Raw genomic sequence first — 25,144 nt, forward strand, 5'->3', positions numbered from 1 at the left:
ATTTTTTTGTGTCTGTGGTGGCAAATGCGCATAAGGTGGTTGGAGTGAATTTATGTGCCTTGCTTACTATTGTGTAGCACCTTTACGCAGAGACAGATGGTGTGTCTGCATCATTACTTATTCTGCCCCTTCATTTCCGAGGAAAGGGCTGCGTGTGCATAGATGAGCATTGTAGCATGGGAATATAGTCATCCAAAACTGTTTCTGTTGCACTGACAGATAATCTTTGCCATGTTCCCGTGGACATCATTTGAACAAACTCAATTGTAGTTTGTTCAGTGTTGTCTCATTCATTTTTCTTAATTTTCACACATTACTTTATTTTAAGATGAGATGAGACATGCTGTTTTCTATCTATATAATCAAATAAGCTGTTCAACTGTTATAAAATAAATGTGACGATGACTTCCATGGTATAACACCTTCAGTGAGATGTAAGTTCATTATAGGGAAATTCTTTGATAAATGATGAATTCTGACCCCTGGTGTTAACAAATTATTTGTCTCCTACAAATTAATCCTCAAAAAGCTGTAAGTGCTGTTATTTCTTTCGAGGCTAAAACAAAGTTCCTAATGATACAGACACACACCAGCATTTCTCAATGCCAAAAAAGCTTTTATTTAAATGTATGCTTTGAATTATAATCTCACTCTTTTTATTTAATATGCCCATCTAACACGATGGAACAACAATCCTGTAAATCTGCAAGTCAAGAACAATAGCAATCAATTGTTTATCATATCAACAACAGCAAAAAAAGATCACTCAGACTTTAGCAGGTTATCACATTCCATCATGTCGAAGCATTACATCAGTCTCTAATAAAAATACATGAAAATGCTCCATATGTAGCAGAGACAGAGAAAAAAGAAAAAACACACAGCGGACAGAACATTTCCTTTGGGAGGAAGTTAGGAAGACTTAGACCCCAATTCTGCAAGCTTCAGCCAAAGCACGTTGTTTAGCAATACTAGCGAAAACTGCTGAAGTCAATAGAGTTTTCTCATACTGTCACATTGATACCCCCTTTTCACCAGAATGAACCGGGTGCTGGTTTGGAGCTAGTGCAATTGCTGGTTCAGAGCTGGTTCCACTGATGAACGTGCTAAGAACCGGTTTGCTTTTCCACGGGTTAGAGAGCCACAAGGGAGCGAGGTGATACGTCACTGATTTCATCTCATCTTTTCCAGCAACGTAAGCACCACCTACAATGACGGTTGCTTGTGATGTTCATGGCTTTGCGAGCGTTCATCTACATCCAAACACGGCGAATCACGGAGAAACCGTGCATTTCTTACTTCTAGCCCAGCAAAGCATTTCTTACTTCTAGCCCAGCAAAGTTTCGGTGCTAGATAAGAACCACTTTCTCTGGTTCGGAGCTAGTGCTTTGGATGTGGGAAGACAAAGAACCGATTTGGAACTAGGCTCTGGCTCCAAACCACAACTGCCTTGGTGGAAAAGGGCGTTTTGTGAGCTACAAGACAACCAGACTATAAACACTATCACAAAAAATTCAACATAATGTGGAATATTTTTTTTTTTTGTATAGTTTTGTGAACACACAGCACTAAAAGTGGTTCTTGGCTCATAATCATAGGGAAATCACTTTTAGTGCTATGTAGAACCATATATTGGTGCTTCTGTGGTTCTTCAGAGGTTCTTAACAGGTTCTTTATATGGAATCAGTGCTATATATCACCTCGGTCATCCCAAAGAACCGTTGAAGAACCACTGAAACACCAAGATATGGTGCAACAGTATATAGAACTAAAAGTGGATCCCTATGATTACGAGGCAAGAAACACTTTAAGTGCTAGCACCATTTTTTTGAGTGCATGATATCCCATTGTTTCCATGTACAGTTAAGGGGCTGGCTTACTAAACAGTGCTTTATCGAAAAACATTGTATAAATACTGAGAAATTTTGGGTTGTTTTCAACCCAGTGGTCATAAAGGAACAAACCCAACCGTTGTCTCAAATTAACCTATGTCCATGTTTGACCCAACCATGGGTGGATGATATTCTATTAATTCAATGGAATGTATAGGAAGAAATACATCAGATAATGTTATAGCACAATAAATAGCATTAACTGCGAAAACAACAAAGTAATCGGTTTAATTCGAATACAAACCGAAAAACTTTATCCTCTTGCTGGTCTCCACATACTAAAACACTAAAGGGTATACAGGTGACATAAATCACATTGATTATTACTAAGCTTGCACTTCTCTCTTGCAGAGTAAAAAAAACCTGTTTCGTTCAATTTTACTCACACTCCACTCAAATCATGCACATGTTTCCTGTCATCATACTGCTGAGTAGATACAAACCAGCAGAGGCGTGGCTGAGCCCACAAATCCATCTTCATACAGCATTACGTCTCTGACCGAGCCAGAGCAGAGTTGTGCTCCATGCTAAATGGGATGAAGTTAGGTGAGTATGATGGTCCATTAGGACCAGTTCAGTTGGGTAGCGGGTCAGGCTGTAGCAGGTGACAGGGTGATGAATAGCCGGACCGTATAGATGGCATTGAGGGCAAGGCTGTGGAAATAGAGAAAACGGAAGGTTAAGCCCCAGTGACCATGTGATTGAGTCTCCATTTGGCATAGCAGCTGGAGCATTCACCGATGGAGTCCAAAAGCGTTTCAGTGATTTTGAATGCATTGAACTGCACCAAGGAAAGTCAGTGAGTTCCTTGTTTAGTTTTGAATATCGTAGGGTAAGAGGACTAAGAAGTCATCCAAAGGTTACAAGTACAATTGCACAAGCATGCAACTGAATGTCTCGCCACACGAATCTTGTTTCTATACAAAGGCATTGCAAAGACGTTCCTATCCGAACTGATGCACAAGTGGCCTGATTAATCTGCAATTCAAAGCAACAACGAGCGAGTGATTAGTAAAGAGGACCGTGCGCTCTAGAACGTCTCTCAGCTGCCATGACAGCTGTGAGTGAAGGGCTACCCGTCGAGGGGAAAGGCCTGTGATGTGGTTACTTAACATCCTCATTGTTGCTTGTTAAATTGTGCATGACTAATAGACCTGTTCAAGGACAAATGTGTCCTGACATGTTTGATGGAGTACATTCTTCAAGCCCGCTGATTTAGTTTGATAGGTATACCTTGCATTTCCAATGAGGGGGAACCAGATGCTTTTGGTTGAAACAATTTGTTACTATTCTACAAGTTAATCTTACATTTTAAAATGATAGCTCACCCAAAAAATGAAACTTCTCTGATCATTTACTCGCCCTAATGTTGTTCCAAACCTGTATAAAATACTTTGTTCTGCTTAACACAAAGATATTTGGAACAATGTCAGCTTTTTTCTGTTCCGGGACATCATTGACTACCATAGTTAGAACATTTAAATAGCTGTCGAAGGTGCCCCAGAACCAATAATTCTACTATGGTAGTGAATGATGCCCCAGAAATGAAAATTGCCAAAATTCTTCCCAATATCTTCCTTTGTGTTTAGCATAACAAAGAAATTTATTCAGGTTTGGAACAACGTGAGAGTGAGTCAATGAAGACAGAAGTTTTCCCATTCATCCTTTCATCAAATATAACATAGAATCAGAATTAACTTACAACAAATAAGAAACCTAACCTTTGCTTTCTTCAGTAACTTAAAAGAGATGGAGGACACAACTCCATTGACTGGTTTTCGCTTCTAACGTCACTCAATAACTTTTCTTAACTTTATTGCGTCATTTTCTGTCACCTGCAGTCACACTTGTTGCTTGAAGTCGCTAAACTCCCATTAAAATAAATGAGATCACGTTACTCTGTCACTGCCAGCCACTGGTGGGGTAAACGCAGCTTTAGTACACTCTGCTTTTTGTGAAAGGTACGATAAAGTATAATGGTGGGACTTTATTTTTGCTTTTTTTCTATCAAATTTTTTTATGATTCATATCAAATAAGTTCATGTGAAAAAGCCAACTCCTAAAATAGTTGGAAATTCGTAAAGGCTAGAAAAACCTTTTGAAGATATTTTGAAATTTGTCTGAATAAACTATCAACATATCTATATCTATATTCCCAGCTTGTGTCCGTAGTTAGTTTGTTTAGGAGCTTATTAATGTACAGTTAAAGCTGACATCAACTGAAATCATTTTTGATAAATTACCTCACAAATGCATCTTCAGTATTTCAGCTTGAACAAGTGATTGTATGCAAAACATTTATGCCCCCTGAATGTGGAACTTGATAATAACTCACGACTCATAAATCACGCCGTGACAACACTTTGAGAGGTAATGTCTCAAAATCCCGTTCATATAAGTAGAAGAGAATCATGTCAAAACAGTCCAGAACATTCCTTACAATTTGCTATATAGTAAAGCCCTCAGTTAGTAGTATTATTGCAACACTGCGGACAAAGAATTAAATAAAATCCATTCATATTGTCCAAAGCATGGGTTTGGAAAATGGACTATATAAATGCCTGTTGATGCTTCTCTAGCATATTGGAGAATGCACTGGAAATCTCAAGTCAGGTAAACACACCACACCAAGTGACATCCTGTAAACAGACAATCTGTTTAGAATCGTTTTGTGTAGAAATGACGCCTAAAGGCCATACAACACTTCCTGTTGCAGACTGTTACAGGAGAGACATCTTCCCTACCTGAGGAGAAGCAATAGCAGCTGCAGTAAGCAAGATTAAATGATAGATTGACCACAAATCAATAGCAAACTGGATCCTTTTAGACCCCAGATAAATCTTCTCTAATCTTTGCTCTGCAGGTGTGCCACACATACCAGACGCCGAGTCAAACCAAACCTCCCAAGAGCTCACGATAAATTAAATACCAGAAAGCCCAACAGCTATGCTTAGTGCCATCTTGAATTAAAGCTCTGAATTAAAACCATCCACACATAAAATCCCTCTATACTCATTGCTGGCGTTTTGAAGGTGTCCCGATACACATACAGCAAAGTGTCTTTACTAGCGATTTGACAGTCATAGTAATTAATCCCTTAGTGTGACTAATCTGACGATTGACTTGTGTTGTCAAAATTCAATGTCCATGAGATTTAAACCAATTAAAAAACAACTTTAATATTTTAGTATATTTAATGTATTCATAGATGCATGATGCAATTTTATTCTATTAAGGATTAGTATGTTGAATGTATTTCTTTACGCTTATAATGTCTTGAGTCATGATGAAGCCCATGGAGTGGACATGCTTTCATAAATAAAGAACAATTTACTGCATGCAACATAGCCTATCACCTCCTTGACATTGTTGGAGATGTTACTTGACCATGTGTTTAAAAGACACTAGAGAGATTCAAAGGTTGCAGTGAGGACAACTTGAACCAAACCTTTCAAAATATAACTAATTTAAACAAAACATTTGCATTTATGTTTAAATACACATTGACATTACCTTCATTTGAAAACAATCCTATTTATGCAAATATATTTATACAAAGATGCACCACTTTCTAACTCCAGGATAAACAGTTTAGAAAATATGTTTGCTTATATATGCCTTGCATTCGCCTCACACCTCCAGGGTTGGGGGTTCGATTCCCGCTTCCGAATTGTGTGTGTGGAGTTTGCATGTTCTCCCCGTGCCTCGCGGGGTTTCCTCCGGGTACTCCGGTTTCCTCCCCTGGTCCAAAGACATGCATGGTAGGTTGATTGGCATCTCTGGAAAAAATTGTCCGTAGGGTGTGAGTGCGTGAGTGAATGAGTGAGTGTGTGTGCCCTGCGATGGGTTGGCACTCCATCCAGGGTGTATCCTGCCTTGATGCCCGATGACTCCTGAGATAGGCGCAGGCTCCCCGTGACCCGAGGTAGTTCGGATAAGTGGTAGAAAATGGAATGGAATATATGCCTTGTGAATTCTGACATGATGTAAACTTAAACCTGTTTATTATATGCCTTCAAAATGTTATTGTTAGGTTGTTTCATACTTTGTGACCAGAGCTAATAGAGAGAAGGCAGAAAAGTTGATGTGTCTGTCATGGATCCACACACATAAGGTGGCAACAGCGCTATTTCACTGTCCCAGATTCACACTGTCACTAGCTAAACAGCACTGCATTCTACATTATTTTCTCGCTTTAACGTTTGAATGATGTTTAGGTTTTAGTGTTAGGATGGCTGCAATTTTACTGTCATTCTGTTTTTTAATAAATTCTTCATTTACTGTGAACATTGTATAGACAAATTGTTGCACCTGTTTGCAATTCTAAAATTTTGCATAAAGATAAAGGAAAAGACATCTGGTTGGGCATACAAAAGATAAGCGCGTTTTCTCTCTTCAGCAGTATTTTCCAGCTATCCATACCCTCATCTTTAGCATCCAATGAGAGAGTGTAGATCACACAGACAACAGCAAGTTGCTGAAGTCTTTCTGTGAAGTCGAATGCAAATAAGATGTTAGATTGAGATGGAAACACAACACCGTTTGCTCAAAGAATTATCCAATACATAACCACCCACTCATGTGAAATCAATGCAGTGTTTACAGCTTGTATCTTGCATGTATCCTTTGTACTGTTACAACGCAAGTGCCAATACAGTTAAATCTGAGGTAAATCAACTATGGACTTAGTTTTTTGTTGTCTTTCATTATGGAGAAAATCTGGAAGTTATTTAATAAAGAGAAACAAAAAATAGCTTAACACAATTTTGAATGCCACCCAGGGACCCATTATTATCTATTTACCACAAACATTCCCACACCCCACACTCACACATCAGATAACCAACAACGCATCTTGTAGTCAATGACGAATTTATTAGTCTGGTGACATCATGGAGCGCGCTCACTCACTTGATAAGCATGAGCATCAGTGCGCGTCAGAGCGCGCAGCACCGCTTCGCTGACAGACTCAGAGCGCGCGCGTGTTGTCTCCGGGTAATGTGGAGTTTTCCGACCGCATTGTTTATTGGGAATAATTGAGATGTGATGCGGAGGAGTGTCTATGGTGCTCGTTAAGTTGGCAAAACTGTAGAAGACGATTATATTTCTGCTGTCATGGTAAGTGACGTCTAAAGCTTCTTATGAAGAATAAAGACAGAGCTGTTTTACTATGTGCTTAATTGTTTATGTTTGACGTTACCGGAAAGAATACTATAGTTATGCATTACCAATTTTGATTCTTCAGGGGTAAATCTGTACAGTACACAAGTAGCCCGTTGTCATTATGAGGTGCCCATCATTAGGTTTAAAATAAAGATCAACTTTATGCGAATGTAAGAACAAACTTGCGTTTACGAGTTTATTAATTGATAAATTAAACAAGAGTCAAGATGAATCAAAGATGAAAATTTGTTGAAACATTTGAATTATTAGTAAAGATATGCGCTTTTTTCTTGTCTAATGATTTTCATTGTGATCTGATTTCAATAATAAAAAAAAAATCCTCAACCCTTTAGTCAAATAATCTCTTCCAACCTGTTGCTCTGTTCTTTTTCAGTTGGCTTTGTAATTACCCGTTTCAGGGTAAATATGGGTAAATCCTGGATTAACCATCTTCTCGTGCTGTTTGCGTGGAGTTGCATATGTGCCCAGCATATGGATGATGAATTTCCTTTTCAGTTCACTCATTCCATTTACGATGTTACTATATATGAAAACTCAGCAGCAAAAACCTTTGTTGAATCCCAAACTAAGATGGGCATTTTTATGACAAATCAGTCTTGGGATATTTTTTACCTGATAGAATCTGGGAACCACGAGAATTTATTCAAAGCTGAGAACTATGTTTTGGGTTATTTCTGTTTCCTGCGTATAAGGACCAGAGGAGGAAATTCTGCCACTCTTAACAGGGAAGTTAAAGACCACTATCTACTGACTATAAATGCCTTTGAAAGACAAACTGGCGCTGAAACTCAAACGCAAGTAAAAGTGCAAGTTCTGGACACGAACGACCTCAGACCGCTTTTCTCACCAACGACATACAGTTTTTTTTTACCTGAAAGCTCAGCCGTCCGAACAAGTATTGGCAAAGTCTTCGCCTCAGATGCTGACACAGGCACCAATGGAGAGTTTTATTTCACTCTTAAAGACCACACTGACATGTTCTCCATTCATCCTACCAGCGGGGTCATAACTCTGACAGGCAAGCTGGATTACTCAAAGGTGGCACTTTATGAGATGGATGTGTTGGCTGTAGACAGAGGCTTGAAGCTCTATGGGAGCAGCAGCAGCAGCAGTAGCACAGCGAAGCTAAAGCTGCACGTACTGCAGGCCAATGAACATGCACCTGTTATCACAGCTGTCCCCTTAACTCCACTAAACCGAATCAAAGATCCCACTTATGCATATGTGACTGTGGAGGACTGTGATGAAGGGCAAAATGGTGAGATTGCTTCTTTGAGCATCGTCGCTGGAGATCCACTCCAGCAGTTCGAGACCTTCAGGAGGAGTCCTGGAAGTAAAGAATACAAAATTAAAGCCATCAAGGATGTAGAATGGGAGGGTTATAATTTTGGGTACAACCTGACCTTGCAGGCCAAGGACATGGGGAATCCACCAAAATTTTCTTCTGCGATAGTTGTGAGGGTTAGATCTCCCAACGAATACGTTGAAAATATTACATTTGAGAAGAGCATTTACAAAGTTACTATAAGTGAGTTTTCTCCACCGCACTCCCCTGTTGCATTGGTCAGAGTCATACCAAAATATCCCAAGATCAAATATCTGATGCAGTACAAAATACAACAACACGAGAATCCATTTCTTATTAATCCAAATACAGGCCTCATTACCACTGCAGGTCCTATAAAAGGAGACCGTGTTAGTCAATATGAATTTGAGGTTGTCACGAGTGACAGGCGAGCAAGGACCAAAGTGGTCGTCAATGTAAATGACACAAACAACAATGCCCCCAAGTTTCAACAGTCTTATTACGATGCAAGCATCGATGAACACGTGCCCATAGGGACCAGCATCCTAACAGTGAGTGCTAGCGACGAAGATGATGGAGAAAATGGTTATGTCACCTACAGTATTGTCAATGTAAACAAACAACCTTTTGTCATGGATTATTTCACCGGCGTCATAAGCACCGCCAAAGATTTAGATTACGAAACAATGCTAAGTAAATTCTCTGTACGAGTTCGAGCCTCGGACTGGGGCTTCCCTTTTCGTCGCGAGGCGGAAGCTGTTGTCTCAATCACACTTACTAACCTAAATGATAATACGCCACAATTTGAGAATATTGATTGCGACGTCACTGTGCCAAGATCTCTTGGAGTCGGTGAGCAAATTATAGCCGTGTCCGCCATCGATGCCGACGATCTAGGTGTAGTGCGGTACACAATTGATGCTGGTAATATCATGAATCTTTTTGAATTGGATTCCAGCTCTGGTGTGCTGACACTTAAAAAGTCATTGAGGAATAGCGAAGCAGCAAAACAGTATTTTCACCGCATACAAATAACTGCCAGTGATGGGGAAAAATCAAGCACCCCTCTGTTATTAAATCTAACTATTGTAAGTGCTCTTAAACAGGTCCGCTCCAAATGTTTAGACACTGGTGTATTGAAATCCATGGCAGGTTTGCTGCCTTTTCACTTTAAACAACACAGTCGGGTGGAACCACATGATGAATTCGCAGACATCCATTCTGTTAACCGCAACACTCCACGCTTTATAGAGTCCACTCCAAGTCTGATACAAATAAAAGAGGACCTTCCTGTAGGGAGTAGCATTGCACTCCTCCGAGCTTCAGATTCAGACTCTGGCTTCAATGGGAAATTGCTTTTTGTTATCTCAGGGGGAGATTTTGATAGTTGTTTCACAATTGAATCTGACACCGGGTGGCTCAAAGTTTACCAACCGCTTGATAGAGAAACAAACGACCACTACACGCTCAACATCACGGTTTATGACCTCGGCTTACCACAGAAGTCCTCGTCTCACATGTTAGAAATTGATGTTTATGACGCCAATGACAACACCCCAGAGTTTTTACAACTTGAGTATTCGGTAGATATAAGTGAAGATACCGCTGTGGGAACAGATGTCATTCAGCTGGAGGCGAATGATAAAGATTTGGGGTTCAACGGAATGGTTAGATACTCATTTATGACTAAAACAGACAAATTTGCCATAAATGAAGACACAGGGGTGGTAATGGTTAGCAGTCTGTTAGACAGAGAAACCAACCCATCATTTATTTTAAAGGTAGCCGGGTTTGATAATGCAATCGATGAGCCTAAAATGCTATCGACAGTGTTGTTGCATATTAATTTAGAGGATGTGAATGACAATGCCCCTGCATGTATACCTCAAGACTACCACGTAAGAGTGAGAGAAGATACTCCAGTGGGCACATTAGTGATATGGCTAGAAGCTTATGATCCTGACCTTGGCCCGTCCGGACAGGTGAGATACACTCTAACAGATGGTGAAGATGAAAGCTTTCATGTGAATAAAGTGACTGGAGCCGTGTACCTCTCTCAGACGCTTGATTTTGAAACAAGGCAAGTGTATAATTTGACAGTAAAGGCCAAAGACAGAGGCAAACCAAACTCACTGTCTTCATCCTGCTTCATTCAAGTGGAGGTTGTGGATGTTAATGAGAACTTGTACCGTCCTGCCTTTCCATTCTTTGTGGACCGGGGAGCTCTGAGTGAAGATGCCCCGGTTGGCTCGTCTGTTATGAAGGTTAAGGCGCACGATGAAGACAGCGGTCGGAATGGAGATGTGCGTTACTCCATACGAGACGGTTCTGGCCTTGGAGTGTTCACAATTGATGAAGAGAGTGGTGAGTTGTTGTATTTTTTCGATGTGTTCCCATAATTGTCAGTCACATGTTATATGCCATGGTTGGGAAAAAAGTATCGTAATGTATAAGAGAAGTGTGAATGTAAATACAAAAAATAAAACAATAAAAAAATGATACATACATCTAATGTAATGTACAAAAACACTTATCAAGCAAAACAATTGCCAAATTGCGATATTTGTTAGGGTTTAAATGATAACAAGATTACAACAAAAATGGTTTTGGACACTTTCTGATTGTCAAAATATGCAAATATATAACTTTAATGTTCATTTGACTATAGGCCTTTTTTAGTCTGTAAGAACTTGAGCAGGGCATATGGATGATGAATTTCCTTTTCAGTTCATGGGCATTTTTATGACAAATCAGTCTTGGGATATTTTTTTCCTAATAGAATGTGTGGACCACGAGAATTTATTCAAAACTGAGAACTATGTTTTGGGTAAATATCGGTTTCATAAATATATCAGAGACATTTCTCTAAATATTTTCTTTTGTGCTCCACAGAAGAAAGAGTCATATACAGGTTTTAAATGACATGAGAGTGAATAAATGGGTGAACTATCGCTTCAAGATATGTAAACATTTCCAAACTGTCCTTGTGGATTTTTTTCCAAGGAATGAAATTCATACACTTTTAAACGTGAACTAAGCGTGTAAATACATTTTGGCAGTCACTATATAAATTATAATAAAACAACGATTGACTATAGTTATCTGTATCAGTATCTGAGCCTCGAGTTATTCCAAATCTGTTTAAATTTCTTTGTTCTGATGAACACAGAGAAAATGTTTGGAAGAATGCTTGAAACCAAATAGTTCTTGCACACCATTGACTACCATCGTAGGAAAAATGACAATTGTAGTCAAAAGTGTCCCAGACCTCTTTGCATTACATTCTTCAAAATATATTATTTTGTATTCAACAGAACAAAGAAATGAAGAAAGCTATTTTTATGGTAATCAACGGTCGAAAAGAACGGTTTGGTTACAAGGATTCTTCCCAAAATATTTCTCTGTGTTTTAAAAAAAAGAAATTATGCAGATTTGGAACAACTCGGCAGCAAGAAAATGAAGACAGAATTAAACATTTTGGGTGAACTATTCCTTTAAAGACACACAAGAGATACAAAATTAAAAAAAGACAGAGAAAAGAGCAGAATGCAGTATACTTTCACCCTGAAGGGACAGTTTATCAACTTTTACTAGCGTTGTGGAAGTCATACTGTTACCTTTAGAAGAAAGCCCACAGCATGAAAGCAGACACTGCTGAGACACACAGGAATAAAAAGCGCTATCTCATCTTCTCTTTCACACACACATACTTATTCTCTCAATATTTAATATACAATGTCTGCCCTTTTACACATTTAATCTTTTATGCAAATCTCTGTCTTATTATTTCTCAGTTCCCAGCTGGATCATATTTTTTGCAGCTGACTATAATTCTTTTCAAAAGAATATTATTAGCATTACGTCAGTCTTCCCTTGTTCCTTTTTTCTACTTCATCCTAATCTAGACTTCAATGTTTACAATTCAAAACTCTCTGTACCATGTGACACAGTTTTATGGGTGCTGTCTCAGTCTGCTTAAGGTGCATTTGTTCTCTCAAGTGCCCAACATGTAGACCAACATGTTTCTTCTTTTGTTTGTCATAGGCATTATAAGAACACAAGAGATCCTGGACCGTGAGACCACCAGTCATTACTGGCTCACCATCTACGCTACGGATCAGGGAATTGTGCCGCTTTCCTCATTTGTGGAAGTCTACATTGAGGTTCAAGATGTCAATGATAACGCTCCGCTGACATCAGAACCTGTTTATTTCCCTTCTTTATCTGAGAACTCCCCCAAAGATGTCTCCGTTATCCAGATCCAGGCATTTGACCCGGACACTAATTCAAGTGATAATCTCTCATTTAAAATAACCAGTGGGAATCCACAGGGATTTTTTGCCATCAACTCCCAGACAGGTAAGTTCATACTTTGTATGGAAACATCCACACTATTGCATTTGTATTTTAAAAACAGACATGAAAATTTCACACACATTTATTTTTTCGATTTCAAAATATCTAGGTATGATAGCGTGTGCTGTTAAAGCAAATCCTTTCAAGTCTGACTTTAAAAAAGAGCGATCATAATAGTCAGTCTAATCATTTATCAGCATTTAAACCATGTGAAACTCTGGCGTGGATTTATATTAAACAAATGAATGTATACTAATCACACAAAAAAACATTGATTGGTTTTTTGTCTTTACTGTCAGGTGTGTATTGTTAGTCATTATGGTGTTTTTTGTGTTTGTGGTTTTTGTGCAAGTGTATTTTGTGTCTTCGTGATTCTTGTTTTTCATTTCATGTTCATAGATACTGCTTCCTTTTTAGATGCTTATAGTTGCTTCCCTTGAAAGCTCTTTGTGCTTGGACTGCATATTACATCTTTCTTTATCTAGAAAAATTATTTGGTTAAGTTAAACATCCCTGTGTTGACCGAACAGATTAGATTGATTTATGAATGTTAACATGAGCATGACTCAGATTAAAGTTGGATCTTTTCAGAATTATTTCTTGTGTTAACACAATTGATATTCACATCGAATGGTTAAATATATTCACTGAGAAGCACAAGAAATTAATTCAGCTAATTAATTTGACACTTCAATTAATTTCTCATCTGCAAAACTGATCAGCTGCCACACTCAGCCTAAACATTGCTGGTAATAAAGGTATTTCCATAGTCAGTTGAACCAACTAAACCCATTCACAACATGTGTAACACTTTATTATGGGGAACATATATTCACTATTAACTTCAGAATTAATTTTACACATGAATAAAAGCTTTTCTGCTGATTATTACTGTGTTAGGTGGTTGTTGTAACATTTAGGTTTAGGTACAGGATAGGAATTAGGGGATGTAGAATATGGTCATGCAGAATGAGGCATTAGTATGTGCCTTATAAGTAATAATAAACAGGCAATATGCAAGCTAATAGGCAACTTGTTAAGACAGAGAACTGTTCCCCAAACTTAAATGTTTCCAAAACATGTACATGTTGTAGTCATTTTGTTTTAGTCACACGAAGGAATCGCTCTCTAAGGACAGCACAAAATGTATCATAAAGGTTAGGTTCATCTGTCAACAGAGGCCTGAATGGATTTATTTTGATAGTGCAACTTGAATCTTTATATCATTGAATTTGTATTATAAATTTGACATTTCACGAACAGGATTGGTGACAACAACATCACGCAAACTGGACAGGGAACAGCAGGCAGAGCATGTTCTTGAAGTAAGTTCCACCTGTAATGTTTCTAGTTCATCTTCATCTCAGTAACGTTTTAAGACAACAGTGAAATGAAATAATGTTATATTGCTCAAAGATCCATTTCATGTGTGGCATTTTCAAATAAAATACAACCGTTGTTCCATACGTTGCTACAGTTGGCCAAAATACAGTACCAATGTCTGTACTCAAAACACAGACATCTCAAAATTAATTCACTAAACAGTAAACCACTCATCAGATATTTTGCGAAATCATGTGCCATCCACGTAACTTTAACTGTATGTCTACAATGGTCTCAACTTTTTGTTTTGTATTTCTACCCGGCAAATTTAAGAGTAACATTTATTAAAGATGATACTTAAATGAAACATAACTTTATTATTTCTCCTGAGTTATAAATGCATCAACAGTTCCATGCTCATTTTCCATTGCACAGTGCAGTAGTTTCTCAAACACGGTCTGTTTTTCACTAAAACAGATCACTGTCTCAGATGATGGCCATCCACCCAAGTCTACAGTGGTTCATGTAATAGTCAACGTATTGGATGAAAATGACAACAGCCCTCAGTTCTTGGAGAAGATCTTTCAAATCAAGCTGGTGGAACGGCCAGAGGCTGTTGAACCGGAGCCAGTTTATCGAATGATTGCATATGACAGAGATGAGAGTCCCTCTTCTGATATCTCATACACCTTTGAGGAAAGTGAAAAGCATGGGACATTCTTCATTGAGCCCAAATCTGGGATTGTGTTCTCCAAAGGAGCTTTTTCAGCCAGCGAGTATCATATCCTGACGGTAGGCTCATTTCAATTCTCAAAATGGTGCGGTCGGAGTTGGTGGTGCATTCCAGACGTTTTCATTTGCAGTCAATGATGGCTATTACTCAGAAGCTATTCAGACTGAATAGGCATGTCTGTTTTAGAGTTTTGAAGAATTTTGAATGAACTTCCCTCAAAAACGTTTTATACGTTAACTCTTTCCCCGCCATTGACAAGATTTTCCATAAATTGTGACAAGACTTGATGAGTTTGTCAGCTCATGTTTTCACTGTCATACAATATAGGGGGTGCTGTTACACACACTCATTTTAAAGATCATTTTAAAGCATTTTAAGATCCAAAAATGTTTTCATCATCGTTCTATCAATCTCATATGAACGAAGTGTTAGACAAAATACAATTAATACAGATCAGAAAGAAAACCTCCCACATTCAGGAAACATTTATTAAACATAAGATTAATATACCTGTGCTTGCTGGCAACCATATAAAAAAAATGCTAACGGGGAAAGAGTTAAGAGTGTCTGTATGTGTGTATAGCCTATATTGAAATAATAATAAATGGGTAAATAATGCAAGCATGTTGAAAAAGTGAGAAAACACTCACAATGCGCTCTTGCAGATTAAAGCGTCAGACAATGGACAGCCTTCGCATTCGTCCATCTGTCGGTTGCACATTGAGTGGATTCCAAAGCCTAAGCTGGCTAAACAACCGTTGGCATTTAAGGAGATCTCCCTCTCTTTCTCTGTGATGGAGAGTGATCCTGTGGCCAATATGGTGGGAGTCATCAGTATACAGCCTCTTGACTCTCCAGTATGGTTTACAATCAAAGGTAAAGCTCTAAATCTCTAAACCTCCACCATCACTCTTAAAGACCAAACTGTTAATATAGACAATAGCTCTGTTACAAAATCTGTTGAGCTGACTACAACTTGCCTTAAATAGTAATTACCATATGTCTTGATTTAAACATATTTTTTTAATGGAAAATTATTCTATTCAAATCGATGCTTCAGCTCTTTGTTCAACACTACTTTAACCCAACCTTATCCGCTTGCCCTTCACCAAATGTCTGTTTACTCCGCTTGCTTCTATCTCAAACATTTTCCTTTTCTTGCTTCACAAGGAGACACACTTGCTAAAGAGATGTTTCACATTCTGCAGATGGCTTGTGACCTGAACTGTTCAGCAGGTATCTGCTGTTTAATAGATATCTCACCTTTTGTTTTTCAAGCAAAAAGGTCTCACAGCTTTTTTAATTGTTCCTCTCACATCTCAGGAGCATTTCAAAATCTGTATTCTGTGCAAAGTGTATTTTCTTCATTAAAGATGTTTGCTATGTTTTTGCAAATAACACCACGTATTTGTAAAAGAAAAGATTAATTGAATATGCATTTCCTGTCCATGTCGGTATTAACAGGTGAAACTTCTGACAACCGGTTTGACGCTGAGATGGCAAGTGGCACTATCATCATTGCTGGTGCTCTGGATGCTGAACAGCAGTCGAATTACAACCTCACCGTTGAAGCAACAGATGGGACAAGATCCATCAGCACTCAGGTGTTTTGTCTTTAATGGTGCTCACCAAGAAATTGCATGCGTTTAGAATTGGATTGGTTGAATAATGAATGGAGAGATAAGTAGAATCATGCACATCTTTGCCTTGACAAAGACTATCTTCATGTTTTATTGTGACAGGATAATTGTTTTGTTGCTTAGATGCTTGATATTACACATCCATTCTTTCAATGTCTAAGTCGTATAAATCAATTTGAAATGACAGAAAGCAAAGGTATAATCTTGTTTTCTTTCTGTGTTTCACATCCTGAAATTTTTAAAAATTGAAAAACTTTCACACCTTTGTCCCCCACATGAAAAGATCAGGTTCAATTTCATTAAAAAAAGAAACATCACTCAACAAGCTGGAATGTGTCATTGCACCTCCATACTCTGATACTGAGAGCTGGAGTTAAGCTCTCTGCTGTCTTTTTAATGCACAGCGTTCCTTTGTCCTTTTGTCATGGTGTGAACATACTTATCCTTGGGCAATACCTGTGTGTATCAGTGGGGCCAGCCAGCCTTATCAGGTCACAGTGCGAGACTCATCCATCAGTGTTGGCAGACCTAGAGGCAAACAGTGATGTGTGAGAGAGAGTAGTGTTTTCAAAGAGAGCTGTTTCAGCCTTTAGCTTGACTCCCTTGTTGCGGTGATCGTGCCCTCTGGGAAATTGCACATGTAACAGTTTGTCATATCATAATGGGCTTGTGGACAGTTTCTGGGTTTGTGTGAATGACGAATGTCCTTACATTTACAATGAGATCAGGTTATACAAGGCATCTTTATGTTCTTGTTGCATGTGTGCGAATGTGTTTTCCTTGAAGTGTAAACATAATTGCAGTTAAAAATATATAATTTATATCAATAAAGGTGGCATTAAAGCTTCTTCAAAGCAATGCCAAAGAAAAAAAAATTGGTTCGCCAAATCATCATTCATCCAAACGCATGCTATAGAACAATTCCTTTTTAATATAAGAGATGACATAAAGATTCCTCCGATGTTAAAGATTCTTTGAATCTAAGAAACAACTAAGCCAAAACTGGTTACTCTGTGGCATTGTGAAGCACCTTTATTTTTAAGAACCAAAACTGTGGATGATACATTGGGATGTTGACAGAAAGGACTCATGCAGCCTCATTATCCAAAGAAACTTTCAGTACATTCTGAGTCTCCGACTCTGACCAGAGATGGGAAATACTGATCTACTGTACAGAAAAGCCTTGACAGTACTGAAAACTTTAGAAATTTATATAAGAACATGGATTTGAACACTTTGGATAAAGAGGCACTTTAATGTGTTTCCAAAGTGTTCAGCTAATCAAAATGGTTTCATCAGCATGTCCATTATATTGATAACTTGACTGTCACTGTGGTTGATAGAGCAATTAATCAATCATTTGTATTTTTGGGCTTTTTAAACAGGTCATAATTCACGTTATTAACGTAAATGAACATCGACCTCAGTTTGGTCAAAACCAATATGAGATCACAGTTCCAGAGGAAATCCGACCTGGGATGAAGATACTGGAAATAGATGCAACAGACAAAGACGAGAAGAATAAATTATATCACACACTGTTAAGCAGAACAGAAACCTTTGCCCTAAAGAAGTTTCGTCTTGACCCCGAGACAGGATTTTTGTACACTGCTGAAAAGCTGGACCATGAAACCATGCACAAACATGTCCTCACTGTTATGGTAAGGCCATGAACACTTCTTTGATAAAAACAATAACAGAATACAACAGTATTTAATGTTATGTTATTTCAGGTTAGGGATCAAGGCTTCCCTGTGAAAAGCAATGTTGTGAGAGTGATTATCAATGTTGAGGACAATAATGACAATGCACCGTGGTTCATCAGCCCCCAGTACACAGCTCGTGTGTTGGAGACAGCTGCGATTGCTTCATCTGTGTTACAAGTCACGGCTTTAGACAAAGACAAAGGGATGAATGCTGAAATATTCTACAGTATAGATTCAGGTACTGCTTTAGCTCTACTGACACTGTACAACATTCATTTATTATTATTAATGCACTTGCTTGTCATTTATTGATGTAATTGAATATTTTGTATAGCTCTGCATCATGCCAAAAATCTGTGATGTCTCTTCTCTCCCTTTGTTTTTTTAAATGTGCAATAAAATGCAATTGATCAATCCCTCCCTCTGATTTTTTAGGAAATCGTGGAAACTCCTTCATCATCGATCAGTCATCAGGCATTATAACAGTTGCAAGGGAACTTGATCGTGAATACAGAGACCAGTATGTGTTGCTAATAAAAGCGACAGATAGAGGAGAACCTCCCCTCAGTGTGCTTACATCTGTGCACATCACAGTCACCATCTCTGATAATGCAAAGCCAAAGTTTCCCCTAAATTCAATATCAGCTGAGGTCAGTGAATCTGACCCGCATGGCAGTTTTGTCACTTTAGTCTCAGCTTTCAGTCAATCGTCCGTATTTTACCAAATCACAGAAGGAAACGTGAAACATGCATTCAACATCAATCCAAACTCTGGCGCTATTGTGACACGAAAAAATCTGGACTTTGAAACCCTTCCGTCATATACCCTGATTGTACAAGGTACAGACATGGCTGGAATGTCAAGCAGTGTCACAGTAAACATTCTTCTAAAAGATGAAAACGACAACGCTCCTGTTTTTACTCAACCTGAGTTTACTGGCTATATTAGTGAATCAGCCACCGTTGGCAGTGTGGTTTTAACCTCTCAGAATGTTCCGCTAGTTGTTCTTGCAACAGATGCAGATGAGCACATGAATGCCAGACTCGTCTATGAGATTATAGAGCCATTCGCTCATAATTATTTTTCAATCGATTCTGGGACCGGAGCTATCACAAGTCTCAGCAGTCTGGATTATGAACAGAGAAAAGTGTTCAACTTCAGAGTACAGGTGCATGACACCGGGGAACCACGGTTATTTGCGCAAAGCACAGCTAACGTGACGATCTATGTCATTAATATAAACGATTGTGCTCCAAAATTCACTCAGGATTTGTATGAGATGACACTTCTCCTTCCTACCTACAAAGGTGTTAAAGTTATGACATTAAACGCTGTAGATGAGGACTCCTTGCCAGGCACCAAACTGCGTTTTGCACTTGTAGATGGTAACATCGGAAACAAGTTCCTCCTTGAACCAATTTCAGGTGATATTTTTGTGCAAAATGCTACACGGTTGCGTAGCAGATACAGGCTGATGGTCCGAGTCTCCGATGGAAGACATACTGGCTCTGCAACTGTGAAAATCACAATAAAAGATGACAAAGATAAACATCTGAGGTTCTCACAGGAAATGTTTACTGCCTACGTGCAAGAAACCTCAACGGAGAGGAAAACTCTGGCAATCCTCTCGGTAGTTGGACACAGAATCAACGAGCCACTGTTTTATTCAATTCTCAACCCCAACGGCAGGTTTGAAATAGGACGCACATCCGGAGTGCTCTTCTCCACAGGCGTTCCATTTGATCGCGAGGAGCAGGATTTGTTTGACGTCTTTGTGGAAGTCACAAAGGAGTCAAGGTTGAATGGAAACGCTCGGGTTCTTGTGAGAGTGCATGTCGAGGATGTAAACGATAATGCTCCTGTCTTTGTCGACCAGCCGTACATCGTTGTTGTTCAGATTGGCCAAACTGTCGGTTCTGTGTTCAGGAAGGTGACCGCTGTTGACAGAGATATTGGAAGAAATGCAGAGGTTACATATTATTTGAAAGAAAATTATGAATATTTTCATGTTAGCTCCTCTGGAGATATATCTCTCGGGAGACCTCTTGAACTAGACAGTCTTGGAAAGTTTGTTCTCAACATCACCGCAAAAGACGGAGGTGATCCACCTCTGTTCTCAGAAGCAGAGGTCTTCATTTCAGTGGTGTGCAAAGCAGTGCCTGTGTTCGAAAGACCTTTTTATAAGGTTGAAATCCCAGAGAATGTGCAAATACATACGTCTATACTTCAGGTCGTGACCAATGAGTCTGCAGGACCTTGTGCAGTCTACAGTATCTCCGGGGGAGACCCATTCCATCAATTCTCCATTAGCTTTAATTCAGGACTTATCGAAGTCATCCAATTGTTGGATTATGAGACTCATCCTGCATATCGATTGAACATCCAGGCAACAGACTGTCTAACCGGAACTCACTCTGACGTTTTTGTAGATATCATTTTGCAGGACGTCAACGACAACAAGCCCAGATTTGAAGCTGCTATGTACAACATCAGCATCTCTGAATCTGTTGTTATTGGATCCTCTGTGTTACAAGTGATGGCTATAGACTCTGACACAGAAAGTAATGCAGAGTTGTTTTATCAGTTGTATGAAAAAGAGGGAAACCTTTCCGATCATTTCAGAATAGATGGCGAGAGTGGAGTCCTTTGGACGACTGGGCTGTTGGACTACGAAACCCAATCGGAGCATGAACTGATAGTAAAAGCTGTTGACCGTGGAATGTTTCAGCTTTCTTCTGAGGTCCGAGTGTTCATATATGTGACTGATATTAATGACAACCCACCTGTGTTTTCCCAACAGCTTTATAATGCCACCATACACACGATTTCCCAACCAGGGCAGTTTGTGATGTGTGTTAGGGCATTTGATGTCGATAGCCCCGCTGTCGGTCTACTTGAATACTCTGTTTTGTCTGGAAACAACAAGAAAAATTTTAACATCGATGCGACGACTGGAGAAATTGTGATGGCAAGCATTAGCCGACAGTCTCTTGAGTCTGTCTATAGCCTAATTGTGTCTGTGACTGATGGTGTTTTTAGAGTAACCGCTGAAGCTAAAATCAATATAATGGGTGACAATAACCACAACCCATTATTTACCCAGAAAGAGTATCTCATAGAGCTCAAAGAGGACTCTCCAGTTGGCTCGTTGGTCTTAAAAGTCGAAGCCTTTGACAAAGATGCAGGAATATATGGTCAATTGACATTCTTGATTGTGAATGATATTGCCAGGGAAAAATTTACAGTCAATGATGATGGGCAGATTCACACACTAGAGAGCTTAGACCGAGAAAAGCCAGGAGAGAGAACGATGAACATCAGTTTAATGGCTAAAGATGGTGGTGGAAGATTAGGGTTTTGCACCGTTGTTGTAATTCTCTCTGACGTGAATGACATTACACCCAAGTTCATGCTTTTGGAATATAAAAGTTCTGTGCCAGGAGATGCTCTCAGAGGAACAACCGTGATCAAAATTTCTGCAGTAGATGAAGACGAGGGACGTAATGCTGACATTACTTATATTATTGACTCGGATATAGACCTCTTTGAAATCCACCCTTTTAGTGGTGTCATTGTCACAAAGAAAAGTCTAATTGGTCTGGAAAATAGCCTGTATTCATTCTTTGTTAAAGCTAAAGATTCTGGAAGCCCACCAAAGCAATCTGTTACTCCTGTTTCAGTTAGAATACTTCCCCCTGAAACGTCAAGGCCAAAGTTTATCGAACCATTTCGCCGTCTTGAACTTTCAGAAGATGTACTTTTTGGAACTGAGATTGATATCTTCCGTGCCAAGGATGAGCAGTCTGTTATATATAGCCTTGTCAGAGGAAGCACCCTAGAGAGTAACCGAGATGATGTCTTTACCATTGACAGCAACACCGGAAGACTAACACTCGCAAAGAAACTTGACTATGAAGCTACAAAATGGTATCAACTCTCTGTGCAGGTCCAAGACGTTGAGGTGGGTATGGAATTAGTCTCAACTATAGATGTGACTATCCATCTTAAAGATGTCAATGACAACATCCCACAGTTCGAGTCCTTCCCCTACCGGTCTTACATTGTTGAAAATCTACCAGGAGGGACATCTATTGTGCAACTCAAAGCCTCAGATTTGGATTCCGGGCTGAACGGTCAGGTCACATATAGTCTGCATGAAAACCAGGATAGTCCTGAAGTCCTGGACATGTTTGCATTGGACAGTGAGAGGGGCTGGATAACCACCCTTAAAGAGTTGGATAGGGAAAAGAGAAACGAATACCTGATCACAGTAGTGGCCGTAGACAGTGCCCAGGGCCACCGGTTGACAGGCACTACTGTTGTGGAAGTGACAGTTGTGGACACCAATGACAACCCACCAGTATTTACTAAAGCTGTATTTAAAGGCACTGTGAGGGAAGATCAATCCGTTCCAGGCACAGTTGTCTCTATTCTCAGCTCGACTGATGCCGACAGTGAGGAGGTCAACAGAAGGTTCAACTGCTTTATCACAGGTACTGTCACTGCTATACTGTACATAAAACCAATGTAGGTAGATATATAGTATTAAAGGTATAGTTCACTCATGTCATTTTAAATCTGTATCACTTTCTTTCTTCCACAGAACACAAAAGATATCTTGAAGAAAGTTGTTAACCGAACAGAACTAGCACCCATTCACTTCTATTGTATGGACACAAAACCAATGCAAGTGAATGGGTGCAAGTTAACACCATTATTCGAAATATCCTTTTTTTGTGTTCTGCGGAAGAAAGAAAGTCAAACAGGTTTGAAATGACATGATGGTGAGTAAATGGTGACAGAATGTTTAATTTTGGGAGAACTATCACATTAACAGAATTTAACCTCCATCAGCGCAAGCATCAAATAGTAAACACAACACTCAAAAATACAACAAATCCTTCTAAATCCCAAAGATAAAGGAGTTTAAAGTTAATTTTTCTCAACACTGAAAAACACATAAATGAACACTTTTCGGATGAAAAAAGCCCCCCAAAAAGAAAAAAGCCCTATGAAAGAAATTCAATGAATTTATTGTTCATAATGGGAATTGTGTTGATTTTAATGGAAAATATAATGGTGACCATGAAATGCGATGGATTCTATTGGTGGGATGTCATCTGGTAGATGGGCACCAAACGGACACTGTTAAATCATATTGGAATAAAGCCCAAAAAACACTACAAAAATATAAAAATATAAAAATAATTGTATCACTTACTTTGCATTAGCCCTTGAAACAGGAAACAAGACAGCTTTGTACGGTGTCTGTTAACCTTTAGGAAGTCAGCAAAGAAATGACAGAGCTAATTACACATGCTGAATTTCTGAATGTTATGAATAATCTATGATATGTAAATGAGAATTGTGTATTAGTCTAACACTAATTTGAGATATCCAGAGCATCACTGGCCTCAGTTTCATTACATTGGCTGATTAGTATCTTGTATGCCGCCAGAGATTTGAATCCCAAAACTGTTTAAAACGGCTTTAAATGCATGATGATTCGACTGGTAATATCCTTATTAAATATGCCCATATACATGACGAGGTTGAAGTTAAGTTTCTCTTTTTTAATGTATTCAGGTGGCGACTCACAGGGCCTGTTTGATGTGAAGTATACAGATGGTGTTTGGGCCGTAGCTGTCACGAAGACCCCAGACAGGGAGGAGAAAGATTTCTATCTTTTAAACATCACGGCCACCGATGGAACCTTTGTGACGAAGGCTGCTGTAGAAATCACTGTGCTCGATGCAAATGACAACAGCCCTGTTTGTGAAAGGGTAAAGACACACATATTTCTCATATGCCTCAACAGAAGCTTCAAGCTGAGCAGCATACAGATTATTTCATTATATAACTATTTTTGGATTTACACCTGTGGCATGCTTGCGGTGTCATTCCTAATTGCAGGGTGTGATTCACTTGTGTCCACAGGATGTGTATGTTCAGACTGTTCCTGAAGATGTGACTCATGGAACACAGATTCTTCAAGTCTCAGCCACAGACGCAGATATTAAGTCAAATGCAAAAATCACATATCAGCTGAGAGGCAGTGGAGCCGAATCATTCACAATCGATTCCAAAACAGGTGCAATACATTAACAGAGAAGTATAGTGCCATTTAGTGTATACTTTTATGTAACTCGAGTCACTTAATAGCCCTGCGATGGGTTGGCACTCCATCCAGGGTGTATCCTGCCTTGATGCCCGATGACTCCTGAGATAGGCACAGGATCCCCGTGACCCGAGGTAGTTCGGATAAAGCGGTAGAAAATGGATGGATGGATGGAGTCACTTAATATAGGGTTCAAACTATATTTTTGTTAACTATACCACTTTCTTTCTTCTGCAGAACACAAAACAAGATATTTTGAAAAACGTTGGTAACCCATCAGCTTTGGCCCCTATCGACTTTCCATTATATACACAAAACCACTAAGACATTTCTCAAAATATCTTCTTTGGTGTTCTACAGAAGCAAGACCCATATACAGGTTTTTAATGACATGAGGGTTAATAAATAATAACATTATTATTATTTCTGGGTGAACCATGCGTTTAATTTATATTTTCCCAAAGGTGTCGTAAGAACACTGGCGAACCTTGACAGGGAGACGACAGATGTGTACAACCTAACTGTGCGTGCAGTGGACGGAGGCGGTCGCTTCTGCCAGGCTGCTGTGGTCGTTACTGTGGATGATGTTAATGACAATGCCCCCAAATTCACCTCCGACCCACATCACGTGAGCCTTTTTGAGAATACACAACCTGGGACCTACGTGTCACGACCACAGGCCTTTGATGCAGATAACGGTATGAACAAGGGTTAACATGTTATTTATTGTTCTTTTAGGGCACTTGTGTGGGATACCATACACATCACTTCACTTTTCTCTGATCTTGCGAATTTGTTTTTGTGTAATGATGGGCTTGGTTTGTGGTACAGTAGCAGTAGGCAGATGCCTCCAGCGGTGAATCTTGATTAAACGCTGTGGATGCG

At 39.2% G+C, this 25,144-nt stretch overlaps 1 protein-coding gene across 1 annotated transcript in view; it reads left to right on the top strand.

Moving 5' to 3' along the window:
* The first annotated feature begins 7,481 nt into the window (after positions 1-7,481).
* Positions 7,482-25,144, top strand: part of fat1b (FAT atypical cadherin 1b) — a 34,442-nt gene continuing 16,779 nt past the window's right edge. The window contains exons 1-13 of the mRNA XM_056770422.1: positions 7,482-10,746; positions 12,427-12,741; positions 14,002-14,063; positions 14,539-14,853; positions 15,460-15,670; positions 15,965-16,030; positions 16,259-16,398; positions 17,820-18,095; positions 18,168-18,378; positions 18,576-22,634; positions 23,728-23,924; positions 24,079-24,232; positions 24,724-24,957. Of these exons, the coding sequence (XP_056626400.1) occupies positions 7,482-10,746; positions 12,427-12,741; positions 14,002-14,063; positions 14,539-14,853; positions 15,460-15,670; positions 15,965-16,030; positions 16,259-16,398; positions 17,820-18,095; positions 18,168-18,378; positions 18,576-22,634; positions 23,728-23,924; positions 24,079-24,232; positions 24,724-24,957 (9,505 nt within the window). The remainder of the gene's footprint in view (positions 10,747-12,426; positions 12,742-14,001; positions 14,064-14,538; positions 14,854-15,459; positions 15,671-15,964; positions 16,031-16,258; positions 16,399-17,819; positions 18,096-18,167; positions 18,379-18,575; positions 22,635-23,727; positions 23,925-24,078; positions 24,233-24,723; positions 24,958-25,144) is intronic.

This window comes from Triplophysa dalaica, chromosome 16, assembly GCF_015846415.1.
Source record: "Triplophysa dalaica isolate WHDGS20190420 chromosome 16, ASM1584641v1, whole genome shotgun sequence".
Lineage (NCBI taxonomy): Eukaryota > Metazoa > Chordata > Actinopteri > Cypriniformes > Nemacheilidae > Triplophysa > Triplophysa dalaica.